General features: G+C 53.9%; 1 protein-coding gene and 1 long non-coding RNA gene across 5 annotated transcripts; one reads left to right on the top strand and one right to left on the bottom strand.

The window, feature by feature from the left end:
* The first annotated feature begins 1,090 nt into the window (after positions 1–1,090).
* SERHL2 (serine hydrolase like 2) lies at positions 1,091–26,766 on the top strand. Of its 2 annotated transcripts, none has more exons than XM_036251996.1 (12): positions 1,091–1,162; positions 2,074–2,223; positions 2,315–2,428; positions 2,722–2,763; positions 3,191–3,210; positions 3,570–3,644; positions 5,379–5,437; positions 5,972–6,051; positions 16,451–16,485; positions 23,456–23,538; positions 25,483–25,579; positions 26,417–26,766. In XM_036251996.1, exons 1-12 carry the CDS (start codon positions 1,159–1,161, stop codon positions 26,534–26,536), a joined length of 879 nt encoding a protein of 292 aa, XP_036107889.1. In that variant the 5' UTR covers positions 1,091–1,158; the 3' UTR covers positions 26,537–26,766. The 2 variants fall into 2 exon arrangements, with proteins under 2 accessions (XP_036107889.1, XP_036107888.1); XM_036251995.1 differs by having other exon boundaries at positions 5,325–5,437; positions 26,417–26,764.
* LOC118624057 lies at positions 16,179–20,701 on the bottom strand. Of its 3 annotated transcripts, none has more exons than XR_004958324.1 (3): positions 20,587–20,701; positions 18,628–19,021; positions 16,179–16,594 (listed from the first exon to the last, which is right to left on the bottom strand). It is a non-coding gene; the product is annotated as an uncharacterized LOC118624057 (long non-coding RNA). The 3 variants fall into 3 exon arrangements; XR_004958323.1 differs by having other exon boundaries at positions 18,628–19,018; XR_004958325.1 differs by having other exon boundaries at positions 18,628–18,744.
* Positions 26,767–26,772: the final 6 nt, after the last annotated feature.

Here is a 26,772-nt window from a genome sequence, read left to right as displayed (position 1 = left end):
GCCTGCTGGACTCTGGTTCACCAGTTAGGGGCTCTGCTGGACTGTGACCCCAGAGGGACCACAGGGATTCACCCCCAAGCCTCCCAACTAGCAAACTGGTGGTGAATGAACAGGAAGCATTTTTCCTTATTTGTCCTAGACTTGCCACTTTCCGAGACTCAAAGGATGCACTTCAGTGTTTTTCTTACAGGATTTAGTACCCCAAACATTCCATTCATGACTTGAGGTTCTTAATCTTTTTCAGGCTCAACGTCATTGTCTGTAATCCTTCCTCATCTGGGGGCTGGAATCCTCCATGTCTCCAGTGTACACGTTCATTCGTTCAGCCATGCAACACATATTAAGGTTGGTTCTTGCCAGGCACTGCTGAGGACCCAGGACCCGAGAGGGCGGGCTGGTGGACGCAGCCCGGGTGGACATTAAACCATTAAACGAAAGTCAGCCCATCTTTAGCCTTAAGGTGCAGGCCCATGAGGACCCACGAGGTGCCCAGATCGCTGCGGCTGCTCCCCCCGCCGCAGCTCCTGGTCCCGCGCGGGGATAAGGGGACGGCAATGGGCACAGCCCAGGGGTCGGGGTCCCACAGCCCACGTGTCAAGCAGAACCTTCTCCACTCCTGCGACACCGCCTGGATGGAGCCCGAAAGTTTGGAGGTCGTTTGGCCACCGACCCCAGACCCCTAGCCGCTGGGCTCACAGGCTCCGCAGGACGAGCGCGGGGAGTTCCTGATTTGGCGGGGTCTCCGGAAACGCCGCGCCCCTCCCCGGGAGCAGCTGGGCCGGCCGGTGCCCCGGCCTCTGCCGGGTCTGTGGGCCGGCAGGGGGCGGGGCCTGGGCAGAGAGGTGGGCGGGGCCGGGACGGCGGACCGAGGACCCGCGCTTCTGTGGGGGCGGGGGCGGGGCCTGGGCAGGGAGGTGGGCGGGGCCGGGACGGCGGACCGAGGACCCGCGCTTCTGTGGGGGCGGGGGCGGGGCCTGGGCAGGGAGGTGGGCGGGGCCGGGACGGTGGACCGAGGACCCGCGCTTCTGTGGGGGCGGGGGCGGGGGCGGGGCCTGGGCAGGGAGGTGGGCGGGGCCGGGAGGGACTCCGGAGTCCTTTTACTTGGGCGCGACATTAAGGCGTAAAGCGACAGCCATCTCCGACCAAGGGACGCGAACTATGGGTGAAGACACCCCGTCCAGAGACCCTTAGACCGGAATGGGGTGGGGGGCACGCGAGCGCTTCTACCCGCCCCCCCACTTACTTGGGACCTCGGAGGGCAGGAGAGGTCGCGGGAGGGTTCGCCCACCACGCCGCCCCCTGGGGGTCGCGTCTCCCTCGGCGGCGCCCGTCCCGCGGGGTTGGTGGGTGGGTGGGTGGACACGGCCGCTCGAATCCTCTCAGGGTTCTGGGAGCCCGCGTTAGAAAGTAAGAGCCCCGGGTGTGAAGAGGTCTGCAGGGCTCCAGCCCCGTGGAGACGGCCCGCAGGGTAGCAAGGTCAGCTCTGGGCGGCGGAGAAGGCAGCCCTGACCGGAGTGGGGACAGCGGGGCCGGGTGGGCAAGGCTGGGGCCCTGGAGTCGAGCCGCTTGCGCTAAATCCCGGCTCACGCTCGCCCTCCCCGTGTGACCTTGGGCATGGACTGCACCTAGGCCTCAGTTTCCCGCCCTGCAGCGGAGGGCAAGAGTGATCCAACTTCCTGCAAAGATGTGGGAGATGGGCCCATCCCATCTTACCCTCAGTACAGACTCAGAAAACGTTGGCTGTTATTCTTACTGTTTACTCCAGTTTTACAGAAAAGGAAACCCAGGCTGGGTTTTAGTAACTGCCCAAGGTCGCACAGCCAGCAAGTGCAGAGCCGAAACCTAGCCACCCCCCTTCCCCAGAAAGTTCTGTGGTGAAGCCCTCCCAAGATCTTCCTCACCCAGTGGACCCGGTTTATCTTTCTCTCGTGTGGGGACCCCCACATCCAGGCCTGCTCTCCTGGAGGCAGCACAGGAGCGGCCGAGTAGGCTGATGCCCCAACACCTGCCGCACAGGTGAAGGGCTCAGAGTGCCAGCTTCACGCTTCACGAGTGAACCAATTGTTCTTTCAGGTCTGTTCTCCGAGCTGAAGATGGCTGTGCCCTGGGGCCACATCGCTGCCAAAGCCTGGGGTTCCCAGCGGGGCTCCCCAGTTCTCTGCCTGCACGGCTGGCTGGACAATGCCAACTCCTTCGACAGACTCATCCCTCTTCTCCCGAAACGTGGGGAAAGCGGGGGGCAGGCCTGCAGGGGGTGAGGAGGGACAGACAGCTGACTTAGGCACCTTCCCTTACCCTCTTATCTCTGTTTCAGACTTTTATTACGTTGCCATGGATTTCGGGGGTCATGGGCTCTCATCCCATTACAGCCCGGGTCTGCCGTATTACCACCAAAACTTTGTGGGTGAGATCCGCAGAGTCGCAGCAGGTGAATAAGAGGCCAAGTGTGTGGGGGGCTGGAGGGAGGCAGCCCCTCGCGGCGGAGGGGTGTGGTAGTGAGGGAACTGCGCTGGCCTGAGAGTGACCTGCACCTGGTCCCAGTTCTGCCAGAATCCATGGGTGACTTTGGGAAAGCCAGAGGGGGCTGGCAAGACGAGCTCACTCCCCTGTGGGTTCCACCCCTGAGGTGGAGCTGGGGCCCTTTAATCCGGTCTCCTGAGTGGGGATCCCCATAGGGTGGGGAGGGCCAGCCCACGCAGACCTGACTCTGTGTGCTTTCAGCCTTGAAATGGGACCGTTTTGCCATCTTGGGCCACAGTTTTGGTGAGTACACTTTGGCCAGGACCTGACTGGGCTCCTGGGGGGGTAGAGGAGGGGGGACTGGGAGGGAGGGAGGGTGAGGAGTTGGCACACAGGTCTCTTTCCCCTGCACTTCTGGGAACTTCAGGGGAGATGCAGGTATTCGGTCCACGTTGACCTTTGGACACTGTGGCCCTTGGGCTCAGGCAACTCCCCTAAGGCACATATGGCCCAGTAGGCAGTTGCCTCCCAATCTGATGAGGTAAATGTGGCCTCCTGATTGGTCAGGTCTGATGAAGGGGCCATCTGCCCTCAAGGAGGGAGCCCCAAGTTTGACAGCAAATACAGAGCCCCATCGCTGGCGGGAGGGAGGAGCCCCTGGCCCGGGTGAGGTCAGCCCTGGGAGGACCGGAGGGCTGGAGCACCGGCCCACTGCTCTTTTGTCTCCTAGGTGGCATTGTGGGTGGAATGGTGAGTAGATGGCTTTGCAGTGACCACCTCTGGCCACCACGGGTGTTCCTCCGAGTGGGGTGGGGAGAACAGGAGGAAGAGAAGGTCCCTGGGACAGGAACTCCGTGTCCTTTGCTAGTGCCAGCTCGCTTTGTCCGTGACAGCAGTCATCACTCTGGCAAACGGAAACCCCGAATCCAGCCACCACCAGACTGCGGGGGAGCGGGGCGCCCCGAAGGGATGGAGCATTCTTGTTCTGGCCTCTTGGTCCACCCCTGCCCCAGCCTGACAGATGTTTCAGGAAACACCAGAGAAAAGTTTGAGTCCTTTTTTCTTCAAGTCCTTCTCCTTCCTTCTTCTCTTTTTGTGTCGTGTCATAGTTTGCCTGTATCTTCCCGGAGATGGTGGATAAACTTGTCTTGCTGGACTCAGTCCCTTTTGTCCTGGACTCTAATGTAAGAACCGGGGCTGTCACCGGAGGGAGGGCCCTCGGCACTGTCTCCCTCGGTGAATACCGCGGAGGTGGGAGGGGGTGGCAGAGGGTAGACGAGGGGAATCAGCCCCTCACACCCACACAGAACACCCCTTGCAGTGGGCAGGGAAAGGGGTACAGGGGCCTTTGTTATCCTTGGAAACCCTGTGTGTGGCCTGGGATCTTCACAATGCCAGGTGAGTCACGAAGCGACAAGGAGTGGGACAGGGTAGGAGCAGTAGGTCGAGGACGCGCTGGGGACACACAGGTTGGCCAGCCCACTTGCGCTCACTCAGCCAGATGACTGTGTGCTGTGTACACACTGCACAGCTGCCCACGCAGCCGGGGGCGCGGACTGATGGCAAAAGCGCCGACTCTGCCCCACCGCCAGCAGTGCAGTGAGCAGGGCTGTCCCGCGTCAGAGTCCTGGCTCAGCCGTGTGGCCCTGCGCAAGTCACGTCACCTCGCTGGGCCTCAGTTTTCTCACCTATAAAAAATGAGGACAGCCCTGGCCAGTTTGGCTCAGCAGTTAGTGCGGCGGCCTGCGGACCCAGGAGCCCTGGGCTCGATTCCGTCAGGGACACAGAGGTTCATCCCGGCCCTGGTTGGGTGGGGCATGAGTCGACCAGGTGATGTGTCTCTATCACGTCAATGTTTCTCTCTGTCCCTCTCCCTCCCACTCTAATGATAAATAAAAAAAATATGCTCTGGTGAGGAATTTTTTAAAAAATGAGGAGGTTGGGCCCTGGCCAGTGTGACTCGGTTAGTTGGCGTATCAGCCTGTACACCGAAAGGTGGCAGGGTTTGATTCATGGTCAGGACACGGGCACGGGGTGGATATGAGGAAGCTGGACTCATGACCCGGGAGGTGCCCTGCCAGCTCCCACCTTCTGTCTGTCATCCTGTCAGCCTGTGTCCGAGGGCTCAACACAGCTCCTCAATCAGTTTCAGTTTTCGTGTCTGTGAAATGCCACAAACTCCATAAGGGCAAGAACCAGGGCTGTCTTTTGTATCACCACGTGCCCATCTTGGCACATAGTAAGTGCTCAGGGAATGTTTGGTGTGTGGACAGATAATCCGAGGGTTATTGTGAGGGTGCCTCTCATCTGTGTCACCCGCTGCACTGACAAACACCGTGCCCCGGGGCTGGCCGTCCTCCTGCGGGTGTCTGGTGAGTGTTTGGTCCTCCCAGTTCACTGTATTCTCAGCGGGGACAGGGAGTCACCTGCCAGTGCTGCTCCAGGCAGTGGAACTTGGACAGGGCCAGACCGTCCCAGAGTGAGCTGGGCTGGAAGGGGACACACTCGGGGCCAGCTGGAAACCCCCGACTGCACCCCCTCTGCCAGTCTCTGCTCCACCATTCGGAGCGATAGCATTAGTTCAGCCGGATGAATTGCCAGCCCCGGGTGGTTCCTGACTTACCGGCCTTGGCAAGCACTCAGCAGGTGACGGGGATGTTTCCCCTCCACCATCCCTGACCCCTCCAGCTGTTCCCCACCACAGTAGGGCTGGGCCAGCTGTGACTGACAGACAACTTGGTCTGGGTCCCAGGGCTAACTAACTAGCAGGGTTGATCCTGTGCCACCCCTCACTGGGTCAGAAGGAAGCACCAGGGGCTGCGAGGGAGGGGCCCGGCCCACCCAGCAGTACTGTGACTGTTTAGGAGAGGGAGAACCTGCTGACCTACAGGCGGAAACTGATCGAGCACACGCTGCAGGTGGAGCAAGACTCCAAGCAGCCCTCGCGCGGGCTCAGCCGGGAGGAGATGCTACAGAGGTGGGTGCCATCGGAGGACCGGGGGTGAGGGCACCACGGAGCAAATCTCTGGGGCATGGAGGAAGGAAGCTTCGGCGGCAAAGCCTGTTTCTCTCTGGGCATCAGGCTTCCTGGCATTATTGCAACTTTATCTACCTCATGCTCCCCACTGTGGAGTGATGCCCTTCACCCGTGTCCACACACGCTCCAGCCCCCTTCCTCTCCCCTTGTGCGCATGCGGCACCCTGCTCACTTTGCCCCTGTTCCTTGGGAACCTGCCTTGATGCCACTTCCCAGTAGGTGACTCCAGGTCAGTGGGTGGTGACCACGGTTGGTTGGTCACAGCTGTACCTCCGGCACCTGTCAGTCCTAGTAGTCAGGGCTTTATAAATGTTTGGTGTCTAAAGGAGTGAAAACGACCCCTGCCCCCCACGACTGTGAGCATCCCCCTGCAACACGCCTGTGTCTGTGGGTGGCCTCCCTTCCCCTGCCTCCTTTCCTTCCCGTCTGGCCCCTCTGGACCCAAGGCAGTGAGCATCCTTCTGTCTCCCCCAGGTTCCTGAAGAACAACAGCCACGTGGGTGAGGAGTGTGGGGAGCTCCTCCTGCAGAGAGGAGCCACGCAGGTGGCCACAGGTGAGGGCTCAGCGCTTGTCGGCTCTGTTCTTGGCGAGGGGTGGCAACGACTAAGCTCGCCTCGGCCGGGCATGGTGCTAAGTGCTCTGCAAACTGTCTCCTGTGTCCTCCCGCTGCCCTCTACTCAGCTCATCTGGAGCAGGAGGGACAGCTCAGGAAGGCCAAGTGACTTGTGCCAGGTCAGACAGTACCGCACATCCCGGAACCCACGTCCTGTGGGCAGCTTGGGCAGGCGTCTTGGGAGTGAATGTTAGGGAATGTCACAGCCATGCTGTGCTGGTCCTGGGTGGTGGGTGCCCAGTGTCTGAGGCTAAGCTTTGCGGGTGTCCTAAAGGGCTGAGTGACTTTAAAGAGGTTTTTCAAGCCCTGGCTAGTGTGGCTCAGTTGGTGGGTTGCGTCCCACACCCCAAAAGGTTACTGATTTGATTCCTGGTCAAGGCAAATGCCCGGGTTGCTGGTTCTATCCCCCTGTAGGGGGTGTACAGGAGGCTGCTGATCGATGTTCTGGTCTCACATCAATGTTTCTCTCTGTCCCTCTTCCTTCCTCTCTCTCTCTCCCCCACATATATATGGGGTTTTCCAAAATGGAGACGTGCAGTTGATCCTACTCTGGCTTCAGGACAGCATCAGGCCCATGTTTTCTGTGTTTCGCTTCCCAACATATTTGTTCAGGAAACCTTTACCCAGAGTGTGCTCTGTGCCTGGCTCCGAGTGAGGCTGACTGTGACTTCAGTCTCTAAAGTACCAAGGAGGCAGGGGTCAAAACCCAAGCCCGTGGGAGCTGGGCGAGTGCCCAGGAGTTGTGGGGACCATGGAACTGGCCCTGCCAGTCGCCATCGTGATGGGTACTCAGCTGGTCACGAGAAGCAGAGGTCTGCTCTCTGGCCTACTTTTCAGAAACTGGCAACACGGTGAGCTCCAATGGACTGGGCAGTGCCTGTGACTGTTCAGCCTCGGCCGCAGTTTGTGACCTGCTGTGGGGGTGGGATGGCCTTAGTCATCACCTCTGAGCCTCTGTCTGCCCCTCCCTGAAAATCCATCATGGAAAGAGGGGGTTGAGGGCAGAGGGCTGTAGACCCGGGCTTCCCGAGGTACCCATGCAGATGGGTGGACCGGGGGCCCCAGGAGCAGATGTGGGATAATCTGGATGGAATATGACAGCCTCCTGCCAGGCACGGAAGCCGATTAGGCCAGGCCAGGGTCACATGAAATGGTGAGCACAGACACCGGACCGTTGTCTAGGGGTGTGGGAGAGGAGGGAGGGAGGCCAGGCAGGTGGTGCGGAGGAGGGGGGGCTGTTGGCCGGATCAGTGTGTCGGGACTAGCCACACTGCAGCCGGCGTGGCCCTTTGCGACCGGGTTAACCTAAAAGACTACCCAGCAGGCTCTCAAACACCATGAGGTGTGGGGGTAGTGACTTTGGGGGGCAGGTGTTCCAGGCTCCCCCCAAGTTCTTTTCCTGAGACCCGAGTCCCTGATAGCCTCCACCCATTAGGGAGCAGGCAGGGGACTGCAACACCTCCATCACCGACCAGATCCCTCTGACCTCTGCCGCTACCAAGTCCCACAGACTGGGCAGCTTAAACAATGTATGGATTCCCTCACAGTTCTGGGGGCCAGAACCCCGGGTCAGTGTTGGCAGGGCTGTGACTGACTACCGATGCCTCTTTCCTAGCTTCTGGTGGCCTCAGGCAGGTCTCCCCATCAGCACAGGGGTGAGTGACAGCCAGTGGGGTGTCAGAAACAGGGAGGGGCTCAGCATGTGGGACAGACCTTGCAGTGTGATCTTCAGAAGAATGAATGGGCTGGGTTGGCCTCACGGAGGTGACTTTTGAGCAAAGCCAAGTGGTGTCCCGCAGAAATCCGGGGGCGGAGGTGATCGGGGGGAGGGAGCTGCCAGCAAAGGCTCAGAGGCCTGCCCTTGGCCTCTGGGAGAGCAGGAGGCAGTGAGCCCGGGTCAGAGAGGCAGGGCCCTGCCTACTTCCTCATCTGCGTCCTGTCTCAACACTGGCCTCAGCCTTCTGGAAACCAGCCGAGGTGTTGGCCTGAAGGAGGGAGAACCCAGCTCTGGTTGGGGTTCCCCAGTGACTGACAAAGGACATTCCTGTGCTGGTGTCCAGGCCCTGCAGCCTGCCCACCGTGGGGGGTGCTCAGGAGCTGGGTGACCCTGGTGTGCAAGCGGGATTGGCTTGGCTTGTCTAGTTTACACACAAATACTCGGCATGGAGGGAATTTGAATAGGTTGTTCATATTTAAAATAGAAAGATTTTGTGTAAAAGTGGAGATCTCCAGGTTCTCTTGAAAAATGGGAAATGCAACACATTCTTCGTTTCCCACAAGCAGGAGCAGCTGGCAGATGCCCTGCCATGTGCGGGCACTGCTGGCACTGCAGCCTGTGACCGCGGCAGGCCCAGCTGGGCGGGGTGGGCTGGAAGGCTTTTCTGAGCTCTGTTCTCTTCCCTTTGAACCTCTGGCCTCCTCTGTGGTCAGTCTCTGTGCTGAGGCCACCGGCTGGATTTGTGAACACTCTTCAGACCACCAGGGGGCAGCAGCCCAGACCTGTCTACTCCCAGCCAACCATGTGTCCCTCTTGTCCCCAGCTCAGGGGCTGCAGCAAGGACCCTCAGGGTCAGGGCCCTCTGCTTGCAGATGAGGAAACTGCCCGAGGGAGGAGGGCCCAGGGCCTTCCTTCCCATTTCAATGCCCATCCTGGGGCCGATGACCCTGGCCCCGGCAGGCTGTGTGTTCATGCTGGGGATAAGTGGGTGGGCAGTAGGCCTGGGGGTCCGGGGACAGATGTTAACCAAGTCACCACATTGATGGTTACCTAACCTGGGCCAGGGACCCAGCTGGGGGGTGGGTGCCCAATCTGTGGGAGCCCCGCCCAGGAGCCCAAGGATAGTGAAGGCATGCCCAGCAGGGTGAGGGAGAGGTGATGGCGTGGGTGACATTCCAGACCCAGGGAACAGTGCTTTTAGAAGTCCTGCCCCTGGCAGGAGGGGGTGCGTGCAGCTGACGGAAAAAGGAAAGCCAGGAGCGTTGAGCGGGGGTCCCCCTACCGCCATGGAGGGAGGGGGTTAGAGGCTGGCCTGGAGCTACTGTTGCTGGATGGTTGATTTGGGTGTTTATTCCAAAAGCAAAGGGAAGGTCTTGGAGGGTTTTCACTGGAAGGGAGGGTGGTGCGGGGGACCTGATCAAATACAGTAAACCTCCATATAATGGCTAATTCGGGCCAGGGGGGTCAGTTAAAGCTGAAGGCTCGTTATATAATAAAGCAGGTTTTCCGAATGCATATGTTAAAAAATTGACAAATTAGCCCGGCCAGTGTGGCGCAGTGGTTGAGCATCAACCCATGCACCAAGGGATCACCAGTTCGACTCCTGGTCAGGGCACATAACCGGGTTGTGGGCCCGATACCCATTGGGAGGCATGCAGGAGGCGCCAATCGATGTTCTCTCTCATCGATATTTCTTCCTCTCTCCTTTCCTCTCTCTAAAATCGATAAAGAAAAAAAAATTGACAAATTAGTTTACCTGTTTCTCCTTATGTAGACACGTTTGTGTGATTAAAATTAAGTATGTATGACAAGTTGAATTTCACAGGGAAGTTTTCTATATGTATTATAGTAATTTTAAGTTTATACCGAAGAGCTCTAGTTAACACACACGTTCACCAGCCACCAAGAGTGAACAAATGCACACGCTGAGCGTCGCTTAGTGCAAGTCAGAATATCTGGCTGGCACACATTAAAACTGCGCAGAAGGTCACGCCAGGTGACATCGGAACCAACTGCCACACTCAGTGTGGCGTGATCATGTGCTAATCATTTGCGGAACATAGTTACTAGTGGTGACTCTCGGATTTAAATACGTAGACTATAGTTGTAGATATGTAATATTTAGTTATGTTGGTGAAATTACTAGTGTTTTTTCCAACATATGGCCTATTTGCTAAGATTTGTTAAAAATAACAGTGAGACCCTGGCTGGTTTGGCTCAGCGGTTAGAGCGTCGGCCTGCGGTCCAGAGAGACCCAAGTTCAGTTTCCGCTAAGGGCATGTGCCTCGGTTGCAGTTTGTCCCCAGCCCTGGTTGGGTCGTGCAGGTGGCAGCCACTCAATGTGTCCCTTTCACGTCAATGTTCCTCTCTCTCTCTTCCTCTCTCTCCCTCCCGCTCTGTCTGAACAAAAAATGGAAAAATGTCCTCAGGTGAGGATACAAAAATAAATAAATAACAGTGAAATGCCCTGGCTGGTTTGGCTCAGCAGTTAGAGTGTCAGCCCTCAAGCTGAAGGGTCTCAGGTTTGATTCCCAGTCAAGGGCATGTACCTGGGTTGCAGATTTAATCCCTGGTCCAGGTCAGGAGATGTGGGAGGCAACCAATCAAAGTGTCTCTCTGACATCAATGTTTCTCTCTCTTTCTCTCTCTCCCTCTCACCCTCCCCCCCTTTCACTTTCTCTAAAAAAAAAAAAAAAAAATCCAATGGAAAAAATATCCTCAGGTGAGGATTAACAAAAAAAATTAATATTAAAAAAAGAATTTAAAAAATAATAAAATTACAGGGTGTTGCCCTGGCCAGTTGGCTTAGTTGGTTGGAGCGTTGTCCTGTACACCAAAAGGTTATGGATTCAATTCCCAGTCAGGGCACATGCCTAGGTTTCAGGTTCGATCCCTGGTCAGGGTGCATTCAGGAGGCGACGGATCGATGTTTCTCTGTCTCTCTCCCTCTTCCTTCCTCTCTCTCTAAAAAGCAATAAAAACATATCCTTGGGTAAGAATTTAAAAAATATGTTAACAGGGTGTTCATTTTCACATATGACATATGGACCGGATATTTTGTCCATTAAATCCTAAGTCCATTAAATCAAGGTCCACAAAATCGAGAGTTCACTGTATGCATTTCCAGACTACACTGGCTCAGCATGGGCCCGACTAGAATGTCTCCACTCCAGATGAATCAAAAGCCCGGGTTGACCATCTGCCTATAAATTGGGATTCCCACACCCTCAGGTTCAATCATTCCTGGACTGCCTCACTGAACTCAGGAAAACAGTTTACTTATCACTGGTTTATTATTATAACTCAGGACCAGCCAGATGGCAGGGATGCACAGGGCAGGGTGTTAACTCCCATTTAGGGAGTTAACAGTTTTGTTTTTGTCTTTTTCTCTAATGTTTTTTTCTGTATTGATTTTAGAGAGAGAGGAAGGGAGAGGGAGAGAGAGACAGAAATACCAATGAGAGAGAACATCAACTGGCCGCCTCCTGCACGCCCCACACTGGGGATCGGGCCCACAACCTGGGCATGTGCCCTGACCAGGAATCGAACCGGCAACCTCTTGGTGCATGTGTTGACGCTCAACCACTGAGCCACACCGGCCGGGCTTGTTTCTGTCTTTTTTTCCAAATGGCCAAAGGAAGTTCTACAACTTGGTGGGTATTGATGGAATGATGCATTGACTGATTTTTTTTTTTTCATCCTCACCCAAAGACATTTTTCCATTTTTTGTTCAGATAGAGTAGGAAGGAGAGAGAGGAAGAGAGAGAGAGAAACATCGATGTGAAAGGGACACATCGAGTGGCTGCCACCCGCACGACCCAACCAGGGCCGGAGACAAACTGCATCAGAGATATGTGCCCTTAGCAGGAACTGAACCCGGGTCTCTCTGGACCACAGGCCAACGCTCTAACCACTGAGCCGAATCGGCCAGGGCGATTTTTTTTTTAGGTTTTTTTTTTTTTAGAGAAAAAAATCGATTTGTTGTTCCACTTATATATGCATTCATTGGTCTATTCTTGAACATGCCCTAACTGGGGATCGAACCCAAAACCTTGGAGAATCTGTACAACGCTCCAACCAACTGAGCTACCTGGCCAGGGCCAGAGAGTTAAGATAGTTTTTGGAAGCTCTGGCCAGGAGCCAGGGACAATGACTACCATATATATTTATTATATCACAATATCACAGTCTAAATGTTGACTGTGGCAGGAGAGGGGTGAGTCTAGGGTTCTGATATCTCCTGCATTCAAAACTATTTTCTTTTTAATTGATTTTTAGAAAGAGAGGACGGGAGAGAGAGAGAAACATTGATCAGCTGCCTCCAGCATACCCCCTACTGGGGATTGAGCCAGACACCTGGGCATGTGCCCTGACCAGGAATCGAACCAGCAACCTTTCAAAAGGTGCATGGGAAGACCCCCAACCAACTGAACCACACCAGCCAGGGCTCAAAACTATTTTATAAAATGTATGTTTCATGCAACTTTGGGGGGATTTTGAAACCCTGTCTCTCAGAGGTGTGAGGCAGAGCCCCCTCCAGGCGGGGCCCAGCCTCCCTCCCTCTTCCCGGAAGAACAGTGTGGCACCTGCCCATGCTTGTTGAGGGATTAACAAGATGAGCTAGCAGGAGAGGCTGCTGCCGTGTCCCTGGAATCTCAAACTGCCGGGCGCCAGCCTCTCAGCCCCCCAATGCTGGGGCCGCTTGCTCTAGATCTGATGGGTGGTCGGGCTCCTGGAGGACATCCGGCTGGCGGCCGGTCTGAGAAACCAGCTCCCGCCTCCCTGTGGCAGCCAGGCTGTGGGTGTGCCCAAGGCCGTCCAGGATGTGTCCTGTGGAGGGAGTGTTGGAAGAGCGGGACTCGGGGAAGGGGCAGGGGAGCCAGGGCCTCAGGGCAGAGAAAACAGTGTGAGGTGGGTTCCTTAGAAACTTTGGGCTTCACCCCGCCCCCAATATAATCCTCTTTTAAGTTTTCTTCACAACCTCGAGGAGCTAGAGCCCAGGCCCAGAGGTAAGAGGAGGGCAGTGAGCCCAGGGGAGGGCGGCCGGGTCACCCCCATCCTGCATAGACATCGGCCGATCATCTGTGCAGGGAGGTTGTGGCCAGACAGGGTGGCCCAGAGCCCGTGGCCTTGGTTTCATTAGGCTGACATGATTCAGTGGAGCAGTGACCAGAAAGTCTTCCAATTATGTGGTCCTTCCAAGTATTTTGAATCACAAATGCTTGACTAAGAACCTCCATCAACAACTACCCATCCAAATTTATCATCTAGAAGTTCCATGATCTCTCATTAGAGGGGAAAACCTAATAATTATGGAAAATAGCTCTCCTTGATGTTTCCATAATTGTTTCTTTCTCAGAAAGTCACTTTGTTTTCAAACATCAGTTTCCCAGGAGGGAGCCCTAACCTCCCCCCCCAGACCTCCTCTCAGAAATGCCCCCCTGGGGTGGATAGTACATCCCAAGGGCTAGGCAGAGGCCAGTCTAATAGTCATTTTGTTTTCATTTTTTAATTTAATACTACTATTTGAATAGGTGCTAGATCACATGGTTTAAAAATCACAATAATTTGAGATGTACCTGTCTCACCGGGTCTCTCTCCATTCCCATCCATCTTGTTCCTCAGCTCACCCCCAGGATAACCCCTTTTTTAGCTTGGTTCACATCCTTCTGGCATCTTCTTAGATAAATGCAAATATATACCCTATTTCCCTCTGTACACAGCAGGTTGCCTCTGCAGAGCTGGTTCTGCGGGCTCCTTGCTTGACCGACCACAGATCCCGGTGGGGATATCTCTTAGAGACCCTGAATGTTCCCCGAGTCCCCGCATGAATGCAGAAGCTAATTCAACCAGTTCCCTAGAGAGACACTGGCTGTTTACAGAAGGTTTAACGATCTATAGATCATAGATTGGGGCACACACGCAAATTAAAACCACACTGAGGCCGCATTTTACCCCTGCCAAGGGTAAAGGCTCTGCCAGGCGCCCTCCAGGGCTGTCCCTTAGCAGCCTGGCCTGTGATGGACGAGAGACCTGTGTCCCCAGATGTCACATGGTTGGAATTTTGCCCATCTAGTAGGTGAAGTTATACTGCAGCGTGGTTTTGTTTGCATAGTTAGGATGAATATCTCTTGTGTGTTTTTTTTTCTGACAACTGTATGCTTCTGACCTCTTACCCATTTTCTATTGGGTTATTGGTCTTTTCTCAGTTTTTAGAAAATCTCCCCGTGTGGGGGAGATCAAATTACAAATACTTTACTGCAACCCAAGTACGTGCCCTTAGCGGGAACCGAACCGGGGTCTCTCTGGACCGCAGGCCGATGCTCTCACCGCTAAGCCAAAGTGGCCAGGGCTATCTTTCTTTTTTTAAAAATCTTTATTTATTTACTTATTTTTATCCTCACCCAAGGACGTTTTTACATTTATCTTCAGATAGAGCAGGAGAGAGAGAAACATCGATGTGAGTGAGACACATCAAGTGGTTGCCACCCACATGACCCCAACTGGGGCCAGGGACAAAGTGCAACCGAGGTACGTGCCCTTAGCGGAAACCGAACCCAGGACTCTGGTCTGTGGGCCGACGCTCTAACTGCTGAGCCAAACTGGCCAGGGCTGTCGTTTATCTTTTGACTTTGCTTTGAGTGTTCATTTTCTTGCAATGCAGAATTTTTCAATGTAATTGAATATATGTCTTTTTCATAGCACCTGCATTTTGAATCATAGTTTAAAGCTTACTTTTGGCTCTAATACTGTTTGAGGTTGAGGGTTTGCATTTAAATATTTGCTACATTGGGTATTTATCCAACGCACAGGGTGAGGTTTGGATCCTCCTTTGTCTTTTGCAGATGTCCCTTTGGTGCCTTACACCAGGTTTTCAGAGTCTGTCTCTGCCCTCGTCACTGTGAGGGGCTGCTGGCCACATCATACCCCACCTGCCCATCTCTGCTGGGTCTGCCTCTGGACCTGTGTCCTTCTGTGGGCCTGGCTGTCTGTCACCTACAGGCCCTGCACAGTTTAAATTATTGAGGCTCCAAGTGTGGTTTACTCTCTGCAGGACAGTCTCCTGTTCATGGCTCTTTTGTCAGAGTTTTCCTGCTATTCTTGCTTGTTTATTTTTCCATATGAACTCGAGAACTGGGTAGTTTACTTCTCCAAAAACATCTTGTTGGTATACCATGTTTAACTAAGAATGGTAATAGTAATAGTAATAACAGTACTCACGTGCCCCTCACCCAGCTGAACAATAGAACAGCACCCATCCCTTTGAATCCTGTCCCCCACCCACACCCAGAGGTGAACATCTGTTTATTCACTCAAGAGCTTTTGAGCGCCTGCTATGTGGTAGGTTCTGGGGGCCCAGCTGTGAATAAAAGAGCAAACCCTTTGTCCTTCTGGAAGCTCTGTTCTAGCAGAGGAAGGCAGCAGAGTGGGTTAGAAAGTGGTGAGTGTTACGGAGGAAAATAAACCAGAGGGGATGGAGAGGCCACGGGGAGATGGCTGCGATGTTAAATGAGAGGCCTGGCCCTGGCCTGTGTGACTCACTTGGTTAGGCATCATCCCCGTGCACCGGGAGGTAACTAGTTCGATTCCCAGTCAAGGGCACATGCCCGGGTTTTGGGCTGGATCCCCAGTGTGGGGCATGCAGGAGTGGCCAATCGACGTTTACTCTCACATCAATGTTTCTCCCTCTCCCTTCTTCTCTATCTAAAAATCAATAAACTCTTCTTTTTTTTTCTTTATCCTCACCTGAGGATATTTTTTGTATTTATCTTCAGATAGAGTGGGATGGAGAGAGGGAGGAAGAGAGAGAGAAACATTGATGTGAGAGAGACACATCAATTGGTTGCCACCCACACGACCCCGACCAGGGCCGGGACAAACTGCAACCAAGGTACATGCCCTTAGCAGGAACCAAACCTGGGACTCTCTGGTCCATGGGCTGACACTCTAACTGCTGAACAAAACCAGCCAGGGCAATAAACTATTCTTTAAAAAAAATCTTGCCGGTCCGGTGTGGCTCAGTGGTAGAGTGTCGACCCATGCACCAAGAGGTCGCCGGTTTGATTCCTGTTCAAAGCACATGCCCAGGTTGTGGGTCCGATCCCCAGTGGGGCATGCAGGAGGCAGCCAATCGATGTTCTCTCTCATCGATATTTTTATCTCTCTTTCCCTCTCCCTTCCTCTTTCTCTAAAATCAACTAAATGAAGCCCTGGCTGGTTTGGCTCAGTGGTTGGAGCGTTGGCCTGTGGACCAGAGAGTCCCGAGTTCAGTTCCCACTAGGGGCACATACCAATAAAAAAAAAAAACTTAAAAAATAAAATAAAGTCAACTAAGTAGATAAATACCTGCATAATCACTGGAAGGCTCAGAGAACTCCAAGGTCAGGTCGGGTAGCTGTTCCTGCCTCCATCCTTCTGCGCTGTCCTCTGGGCCCTGTGGCCCGCATCTGTCCATGGCCGGGTGGCTGTGGACAAGCTCTGCCCCAGCTGAACCCCCAGGAGGATGTCAGGGATGGTCCCTGCCAGTGCAGGCTGAAGAATGAGCCCTGGCGAGAAGGGCCCAGGGTCCCGGGGAAGCTGAGATGAGGCCCCTCGCCCTGATCATGTGTGGTTCCCTTCCAGGGCTGGTGCTGAACAGAGACCGGAGGATCGCCCGGGTGAGTGCGGCTGTCTTCCTGCTTCCTTCCCGGCAGCCTGCCAGCCTCTTTCTTCTCCTTTTATTGTGCTAAAGTATACATAGCGTGCTCTTTACCATTTTCCAACCACCTGTGAGGGTACAATTCAGTGGCACTAAACACATTCACGATGTTGTGCAACCATCACCACCCCAACATTTTACATCATCCCCAATATACACTCCTTACCCAGTAAACACTAACTCCCCTCCCCCTCCTCTAGCCTCCGGCAACCCCCATCCTGTTTTCTGTCCCTGAATTTGACAACTCTAGGGACCTTATGTAAGTGGACTCATGCAATGTGTGGCCTTTGTGTCTGGCTCGTTTCACTTAGATCACATTTTCAAGGTTTATCCCTGTTGTATCATGTGTCCGAATTCACTCCTTTTTTTTATCCTCACCCGAGGACATTTTTCCATTTTTGTTCAGATAGAGTGGGAGGGAGACAGAGAGAGGGAGAGAGAAACCTCCACGTGAAAGGGATACATTGAGTGGCTGCCTCCCATACAACCCCCACGGGGGCCGGGGACAAACTGCAACCGAGGTACGTGCCCTTAGCAGGAACCGAACCTGGGTCTCCCTGGACTGCAGGCCGACACTCTAACCGCTGAGCCAAACCTGCCAGGGCCAGAGCCAGAATTCATTCCTGTTGTGGCTGAATAATACCCGTTGCGTAACTATTCCACTCATCCGTTGATGGACGCTGTTTCACCCTTTGGCTATTGTGAATACTTACTGCTGCTGGGAACATGGGTACGCAAAAACTGGTTCGAGTCCCTCTTTCAATTCTTTGGTATGCAGACCTAGGAGTGGAATTGCTGGATCCCATGAGAATCCTATGTTTAACCTTTTGAGAAACCACCAGACTTTTCCACAGCGGCTGCACCCTTTTGCCAGCAGCGTGCAAGGGTTCCAGTTTCTCCACGTCCGTGGTAGCACTTGTTATTGTCTGTTTTCGTTTTAGCCGTCCTATTGGGTGTGCAGTGATGTCTGGTCTCTTCTGAATCATTGGTCTCCTTATGTCCAGGGCTGGGGGCGAGGGAGAGGATCCACCAACCAGCAGTTTCCCGAAGTCAAGCTGTGTCCCAAATGGGGCTGGCAGGGGAGGGGCACAGGGACCGCTCCCCATTTCTCCGGGCGCCTCTGTGTGTGTGCTCACAATCCCCTGCGGCCCTGGAGACAGAGACTGTCCTTACCCCCGTTTTACAGACAAGGAAACTAAGATGAGGCAGCACAGCCAGTGAGGGCTGCACACCCAGGGAACAATCTAAAAACAAACCACCATGGCACACAGGTGCCCACAGAGCAAACCGTAAAAGTCAGCCCACCATTGCCAGGCGCAGGCAGACTTGCAGTCCTGTGTGCCGTTGTGCACATGTGTGTAGAGACCGGGACTGGTTTTAGGGCTGTCTTCTTTGTCATGTTTAAGTCTCTACTACATGGCCACAAACGCTTAACTGGATTAGCTGCGCGTGCAGTGGCGGCCGGAAGCGCCTGGCAGCTGGGGGCGCGGTCAGGAGTTCCTCAGGTGCTGGGACTTGTGCTGGGCCCAGGGTGCTGGGATCAAGGTGAGTCGAGAAAGGAAAGACATTCCAAGTACTTGCTGCTGCAGGTCAAGTCTTGGAGTTTGTCTGTGGGGGCGGAGGGTCCTTCAGTGAAGACCAAAAGGGGAGGGGGCAGGATAACAAAAGGCCTTAAAAACCAGCCACCAGTTCTGGCCAGTTTGGCTCAGCGGTTAGAGCGTCAGCCTGCGGTCCAGAGAGACCCGGGTTCGGTTCCCGCTAAGGGCGCGTGCCTCGGTTGCAGTTTGTCCCCGGCCCTGGTTGGGTCGTGCGGGTGGCAACCGCTCGATGTGTCCCTTTCAGGTCGATGTTTCTCTCTCTCCCTCCCACTCTATCTGAACAAAATATGGAAAAATGTCCTCAGGTGAGGATTAAAAAATAAAAATAAATTAAAAATTAAAAAAAAAAACCCAGCCACCAGTCTGGAAGTGTGTGACAAGGGCACTTGTAGAAACTGGGCTCTGTCTCTGTCATGGAAGTGGTGTGACCTTGGGCAAGGCACCTACCCTCCCTCAGCCTCAGCTGACTTTCGTGCAGAAAGAACGTGCACCCCTTCACGTACCCATCATTCATTCATGCTGACAGTTAGTGCGCAGCCTCTGGGTTGCTGTGAAGACTGGCCCAGGTCGCTGCGTGGCTTGGCACAGTGCCGTCTCTTCTGGCGTCACAGACGGTGCTCCTGCCGAAGGTGGTCAAGAGGGCGAAATGCTCTGCACTGGGAGACACTGTCGCCAGAGGGGGAAGCTCTGGCCTCAGACAGACCACCAGAAGCTGCTGCCCAGGCCCAGGCTTGGGCCTGAGGCCTGGACCAGGGTATCAGCAAGGGCACAAGAATGCCAGTTTTGTTTTTGATCCAACAGGGATTTGTCCTCAAGAATGGTATGACGCCCTGGCCCGTTTGGCTCAGTGGTTGGAGCATTGGCCTGTGGACCACAGAGTCCCGGGTTCAGTTCCTGCTAGGGGCACGTACAAAAAAAAAAGAATGGTATGGGGCGGGCCCTGGCCGGTTTGGCTCGGTGATTAGAGCATCAGCCCGCAGACCAGAGAGTCCCGGGTTCGGGTCCTGCTAAAAAAAAAAGAATGGTGTGAGGTGGGATCATATGTCATCAGTTTTGCTCAAATAAACTCTTCCTTTTTTTTTTTATCCTCACCCGAGGACACTTTTGCATGTATCTTCAGATAGAGCGGGAGGGAGAATGGGGGAAGAGAGAGAGAATAATATTGACGTGAGAGAGACACATTAACTGGCTGCCACCCACACGATCCCAACCAGGGCCGGGGACAAACTGCAACCGAGGTACGTGCCCTTAGCGGGAACTGAACCTGGGACTCTCCAGTCCGTGGGCCAAGGCTCCAACTGCTGTGCCAAACTGGCCAGGGCTTTTTTTTTTTTTAAATGGTGTGAGGTAGGTATCCATTTCGTTTTTCCCAGATGAACAACCAGTTGGGCCACCACCCGTTACAAATGGTCCTCCTAACCACCGAGGCGCACTCGCTGTGGTTTGTCTACTGCGTGCTGATCCTTGGGCTGGGACCTGTTGCTAGACCACATTCGATGGTGTCCTGGGGGTCCCAGTTGGAAAAGCTTTACTCCAAAGAGAGTGCTCCTGGCTGGTCACCTGGCCTGAGCCATGTCACTGTCCAGGCAGCAGTAGTCAGGGTGGGGGTGGGGAGCACTCTGGGCTGCCCCAGAACACAGGTTGGTTGGGTTTTGGGGGGGCATTTGGAGATGCCCCTTACATCTCCTGGGGATTATGGTCAACCACAGCGCCCACATATATAATTGAGGGTAAGCTGGAGAGCCCCAGTCCTGGCAGGAGGTGGTATGAAAGGAGGCTGAGAAGCCGGGGAGGGGGAGGGGCAGACAGCCAGGCTGGGAGCCCACCTGAGCTGAGTCCTGGCGCCATCTCCTGTTAGCTGTTGACCGGGAGTCACTCAGCCTTTCCAATCTTCCCTCAAGCCCTTCCATTTTTTTATATATGTTTTGATTTTTAATTTATTTTTTAATCCTCACCCGAGGTTATTTTCTCAAATATCTTCAGATAGAGTTGAGAGCGCGGGAGAAAAGAGAGAGAAAGAGAGAGAGAAACATCAATGTGAGAGAGACACATCAACTGATTGCCTCCCGCACGACCCTGACCAGGGCTGGGAACGAACCGCAACCCAGGTCTGTGCCCTTGGCCAGAATCGAGCCCGCAACTCTGCTCCACAGGCTGACACTCAACTGCTGAGCTAAACTAGCCAGGGCTATTTATTTTTTAAATATATTTTTTATTGATTTTTTTAGAGAGAGTGGAAGGGATAGAGAGATAGAAACGTCCATGTGAGAGAGAAACATGGATCGGCTGCCTCCTGCACGCCCCCTACTGGGGTTTGAGCCCATAACCTGGGCATGTGCCCTGACCAGGAATTGAACTGGGACCTTAGTCCATGGGACGACACTCAATCCACTGAGCCACACCTGCTGAAGCCCTTCCATTTAAATGTGTGCAGGTGAGCCCCTCCCACCTGCAGCACCCACCTCGGTCTGGTCTCCTCAAGTTGGGCTCTCTGCCTTGGGAGGAGGTCACATGGGTAACTGGTGGCATGTCCAGGTCCTCGGTAAATCTTGGTCCTTCTGACCTTGTGGATATGGGAACCTGTTTGTGGAAAAGCACCAAAGGTCATTTTAGCCTGAAGAGTGGGACATGGCTGGGAGGGGGTCCAGGCAGAGCAAGGGCAGTGTTTTCCTGGCTGTGACCAGCTAGGTCTGTGTGCATGTTCATCGGATTTTGTTTTTTAATTTTTTTTCTTTATTAATTTGAGAGAGAGAGAAAGGGGGGGGGATATAGAAACATCGACGAGAGAGAACATCGATTGGCCGCCTCCTGCTTGCCCCCTACTGGGGATCGGGCCCACAAACTGGGCATGTGCCCTGACCAGGAATCGAACTGGTGACCTCTCTGTGCATGGGTCAACGCTCAACCACTGAGCCACACTGGCTGGGCGATTTTTTCTTTTTGTTTTTTAATCCTCACCCAAGGATATTTTTACATTTATCATCAGATAGAGTGCGAGGGAGACAGACAGAGAAACCAGGGCTGGGGACGAACCGCAGCCGAGTTACGTTCCCTTGACTGGAATCAAGCCTGCAACTCTGGCCCGCAGGCCAACGCTCTCACCGCTGAGCCAAACCGGCCAGGGCATGTTTATCTGTGTTCACCACCGTGGCATAGGAGTATTGGGCTTGACTTAACAGTCAGTCCTTATGGGAGCTTGAATTAATCCACTGAACACACATTTATCCTCTGTCAGGCTGTGAGCTGAGCTCCAGACAGAAAAAACCCTCGGGCCCTCAGAGGGTTCTCAGTCTGAGCAGCACAGCCCGACAGAAGTCATGGGAGCCTCGTGTAATTCTACCTCTCCAGTAGCCATACTAAGAAGAAACAGGTGCAATGAAGTTCAATATTTTAAACTCACTGTATCCAAGATGCTGTCATTTCAGCCTATAATCAATATAAAACCTTATTAAGACAGCTGACATTGTTTCGTACTAAGTCTTCAAAATCCAGTGTGTGATTTACACAAGTGTGTCCCAATTTGCACCAGCTCCTCTCCAAACTCCAGTGGTCACCATGTGGCCGATGGTTACCACGGGGCAGCACACACCTAGATGTCATAAATGGTCATAAGACAGAGTGGTCAGGGCTGTTGGAGGCCAGCAGGGGGCATGGGGACAGCAACGTGTGCTCACTCTGCACTGTGTCTTAAGCAAATTTCTCATGGCAACTGTCTGAGCAGGTAGGTGGGCTGTGCTTGGCAGAGACCAGGGCCAGGCTGGCTGGGCAGCACTGCAGGACAGCCTGTGGACCAGGAAAGGGGTGTGGAAGGGCCACCCCAAGACCTAAAATCTAGGTCCAGAAGTAACCTAGGCTACTTCTCTGCATTGCTGCATGGCCACACCTGGCTGTAAGGGAGTCTGGGAAATTGTGTCTGGATGGGCAGCCAGGCGTCCACAAAGAGGGAGAACAGATTTAGGAGGAACAGCCTCTGGCCTGTGGCACCTGGAGGCCTCTGTCGAGGAGGTGATGTGGTTAGGCACTGGGCTCCGCCCCACCAGGCTCCCCAAGCCCTCGAGAGACGAGACGGGCTTCACACCTACAGCGGTGCCCAGTGGGGAGCATTCACTATGGCTTTGGCCAGTGTGGCTCGGTTGGTTGGAGCATCATTCTGTGCACTGAAGGGTTCTGAGTTCAATCCCGTCAGGGCGCGTATGGGAGGCAACCCATCAATGTTTCTCTCTCACATTGATGTTTCCCTCTCCCTCTCCCTCACTCTCTCTCAAATAAATAAGTAAATAAAATATTTTTTTAAAGAAACATATCCTTGCCCTGGTCAGTTTGGCTCAGCGGTTAGAGCGTCAGCCTGCGGTCCCGAGAGACCCGGGTTCGGTTCCCGCTGAGGGCATGTACCTCGGTTGCAGTTTGTCCCCGGCCCTGGTTGGTCGTGCGGGTGGCAGCCACTCGATGTGTCCCTTTCACATCGATGTTTCTCTCTCTCTCTTCCTGTCTCTCCCTCCCACTCTATCTGAACAAAAAATGGAAAAATGTCCTCAGGTGAGGATAAAAAAAATAAATATAATAAAAAAACATATCCTCGCCCTGGCCGGTTTGGCTCAGCAGTTAGATCATCGGCCTGCGGTCCGGAGAGACCCGGGTTTGGTTCCCGCTAAGGGCACGTACTTCGGTTGCAGTTTGTCCCCGGCCCTGGTTGGTCGTGCGGTGGCGGCCACTCGATGTGTCCCTTCACGTCGATGTTTCTCTCTCTCTGTCTCTTCCTCTCTCTCCCTCCCACTCTATCTGTACAAAAAATGGAAAAATGTCCTCGGGTGAGGATAAAAAACAAAACAAAAAAATAACATATTCTCAGGTGAAGATTAAAAAAAAAAGATTGCCCTGCCGGTGTGGCTCTGTGGACTGAGCATCATCCCAGGCACCCAGAGGTCATTGGTTCTATTCCTGGAGGGCACAGCCCAGGTTTTGGACTCGATCTCCAGTAGGGGGTGTATGGGAAGCAGTGGGTCGATGTTCCTATCTCTCCCTCTCCCACTTCCCTCTCCAAAAATTCAATAAAAACACTTTAAAAAGTTTTTTTTCTTTATTGATTTTTAGAGAGAGAAGAAGGGAGAGTAAGAGATAGAAACATCAATGAGAGAGAACATCAATTGGCCGCCTCCTGCATGCACCCCACTGGGGTCGGGCCCACAACCTGGGCATGTGCCCTGACCTGGAGTCGAACCGGTGACCTCTTGGTACATGGGCTGATGCTCAACCACTGAGCCACACTGGCTGGGTGATAAGAACACTTTTTTAAATTTAAAAAAGAATTCACTATGGTTTTTGTCTCTGCAGCCAGAGCACAGCTTCGAATTCATCAGCAGAGAGCTGTGTGTATGCTCCATCAAGAAGCTGCAGGCCTCCATCCTGCTAATCAAGTAAGTCTGAACCCACACCAGGGCTGAGCCGTGAGCTTCCTGGTGTGAGGTTCCCAGCTCTCCCACTGCGAGACCACACCATCTTTCTTGGGAAGCCTCCAGCTGCTGGCACATGGAAGGCAGGCAAAGCAACTGGAGGGCTTGGGAGCAGAGGTTGGGGCAAGGACTACACACCTTTCAACAGGTGACTATGGAGGGCACCCCCACCCTCCAGCCACCACAGACCCCTCCCTTTCCCAGGGTCATGTGGTTCCTCCATCTGCCTTTCTCCCCCATGCCAGCACCCAGCCATTAGTAGTTCCATTGCCTCAGGGTCCCACAGCAGTGACCATCCTTTAATGTGACTGAGATGCCACGCCCCCTCCACTGCAGCTGTCCTGGACCATCCATGCCCAAGGCAGGATCTGTGACTTCCGGGGACACATGTGTGTGCCTGGTGCTGAGCAAAGGGTTTAGAACTCATGACATGCAAATCCACACCACTGCACACCCACCAGGACGGCAGTGTCAGTGGGCAGGGTGGGGAGAAGCCGGAGCCCTCACACAGGACTGTAAAGTGGTACAGCCACTTTGGCAAACAGTCTGGCAGTGTCTCGGGCCATTAAGGCACCATTATGACCCCCCTGGCTCAGCAGTTCTACTGCTGGGTATAGACCCAGTAGTCAGGTCCACACAACTTGTATCAGGTGTGGAAGGTCTGGCCCGCGGGCAATCAATACCAGCTAACATCACACGCCTCACCAAATTAGCCTGACCAAATATAGCAGGCTAATTTTTAAGCTGACAATTTTGTTTGGCCTGCGAATGTTATAAATATCCAAATGGCCCTTGACAGAAAAAGGTTCCCCACGGTACACGACGGTTCAGAGCAGCACTACTAACCCAAATGCCCGTCTACGCACAAACAAGCAAAAAGTGGTCCATCCACACCGTGGACTACTTTCAGCCATAAGAAGGAAGGAAGCACTGACACCAGCTACATGGACAAGCCTTGAAAACATGTCAGTGAGAAGCCAGCCTCGGAGTCCCCACGCCATGGGATTCCATTCCCACACAAGTCGAAGCAGGGAAATCGACGGGCAGAACGTCACTAGCGGCCACGTTAAGACTAGCAGCTGAGTGTTCGAAGAGAGAACACAGGTTTAAGAATTCTCTCGAGTTTTGATGAAAAGGCACTAAAATTGACTAGTAATGGTTGCACAACTGCATATATTAAAAATCATAGTTAGCCCGGCCCGTGTGGCTCAGTGGTTGAGCGTCAACCCATGCATCAACAGGTCACCGGTTCAATTCCCGGTCAAGGTACATGCCCAGGTTGTGGGCCTGTTACCAAGTGGGGGGGCATGTAGGAGGTGGCCAAACGATGTTCCCTCATCATCGATGTTTCTCTCTCCCTTCCTCTTTCTCCAAAATCAATAAAGGAAAAAAAAATCATGGAACTATACATTTAAAATGGGTGCGATTATCTCAGTAAAGCTATTTTTTTAAAAATATTTTTTCTTCATTGTTTTTAGAGGGAGAGGGAGAACTAGAAACATCCATGAGAGAGAACATCAACTGGCCGCCTTCTGCATGCCCCCCCACCTGGGATCGGGCCCACAATCTGGGCATGTGCCCTGATCAGGAATCAAACTGGCGACCTCTTGGCTGCTGCATGGGTCGACGCTCAACCAGAGCCACACCAGCCGGGCTCAGTAAAGCTATTTTTTTAAAAAGAAAGAAAAGGCATGGATTCCAGCAATTACTGGCTCTGCCACTCAGTAGCAGTGACTGCGGGGGTACCAGGATTCCAAGTGCATGTGGGTACCCCGTGGCTGAATCTCGAATTAAACCTGAGCTACGGGACCCAGCTGTGGGCCAGTCGGAAGCCAGGCCAGGCCAGGCCAGGGTGGAGGGCGCTGCCCGAAGCGAACCTGAAATGAACCATGGTCTCTTGTTTTCCAGAGCAATCGAAGGATATCATGATGTGAGGAGAGAGAATGATGCTGACAAGGGGCCCATGCTTTTCATTATTGACCAGTTGAAATCTGTCCTAAATGAGGTAGGTGTGGGGTTCACAGTAGCTGGGGTCTAGAGGTGGCATTTCTTTTCTTACAGAGACCCCTGGTCTGGCTCAGCCCCAAGTCTAACCAGTGAGCCCCAGGAACTACCAGACCTCACTCCCAGCTGTGGTCACATGTAAATCAGCACAGGAATAGATTGTTCATTGAAAGACTCGACCAATTTTATTGTCCTCATACCCACCGGGCCAAGCCCTACTCAGCCAAAGGTCATCCCACAATTTTCCCAAATGGGAACAGGTGGCTAGTCCCTCCACTGGGTGCTGGCTGCAGGTGGGGGTGGGCCTCCAAGGTGGAGAGCTGGGACTTGTCCATGGGGAGCACCTGGCATGTCAGGATCATCAGCCACCATGAACCCCGACCTAGGGCCTCTGCAGACACCCTGGTGCCCTCACGAGAGGGAAGCCTGTGTGGCTGGCCAGCCAACAGGTGGTGCCTTCCCACCTTGCTGGCCTTCCTCCCAGGCAGGAGCGGGAGTGAAAAGCTACCTGTTCGTCTCTCAAGCGGGCCTATGTAATTATCCAAACCAGCAGCACTTGAGACCACTTGCACCTCCCCAGCCTAGTTCCACAAGTTCACAACCCAGACTGGCCCCGCACCCCAGGGTTGGACACTTCCCTCCCAGTGAGGCCTTTCTCATTACCTAGAGCCAGCGCTGAATCACCCAGGTGCTATGAATAGACTGGGGCCCTGGGAGCTCACTGTGGAGGATCCTTCTGAACCATAGGGAGGCAGTGACCACGGGAAAGCCCCTCCAGAGGAGCCCTTGGAGCCACCTCTCTGGGCCACACCTCACCACCTGTCCCCTCCTCCTCCAGCGGTTCCAGTTTGTGGAGGTCCCAGGCAATCACTACGTCCACTTGAACCAACCCAACCACGTGGCCAGTGTCATCAGCTCCTTCTTACAGAGCAGGGACAAGATCCCAGCCTCACCGTAGCCCTGGGCCTGGGGCTACTGAGAGCTTGTGCTCTCTGCTCACCTCCGATGCCAGCTCCCAGAGCCCCGCCAGGCCAGGAGCAGGGGACAGCATGAGGTGGCAGAGTGGAAGGGTGGCGGTGAGATTTTTGTCTCCAACATATGTGACTTCACAGAGGAGACCATGTCTGATGAAAGGGCTGGGACAGGCCTAGCCCTGACCGCAGCGATCTCCTGCTGCCCGAGTGGACGAAGAAT

This window comes from Molossus molossus, unplaced genomic scaffold (assembly GCF_014108415.1).
Source record: "Molossus molossus isolate mMolMol1 unplaced genomic scaffold, mMolMol1.p scaffold_m16_p_10, whole genome shotgun sequence".
NCBI lineage: Eukaryota > Metazoa > Chordata > Mammalia > Chiroptera > Molossidae > Molossus > Molossus molossus.
This window is presented reverse-complemented; position numbering and strand designations above follow the sequence as displayed.

Coding starts and splice junctions, on each gene's coding strand:
- SERHL2 (XM_036251995.1), top strand. Junction 5,438..5,971: donor CGGGAGGAGATGCTACAGAG/GTGGGTGCCATC, acceptor TGTCTCCCCCAG/GTTCCTGAAGAACAACAGCC. Junction 6,052..16,450: donor AGCCACGCAGGTGGCCACAG/GTGAGGGCTCAG, acceptor GTTCCCTTCCAG/GGCTGGTGCTGAACAGAGAC.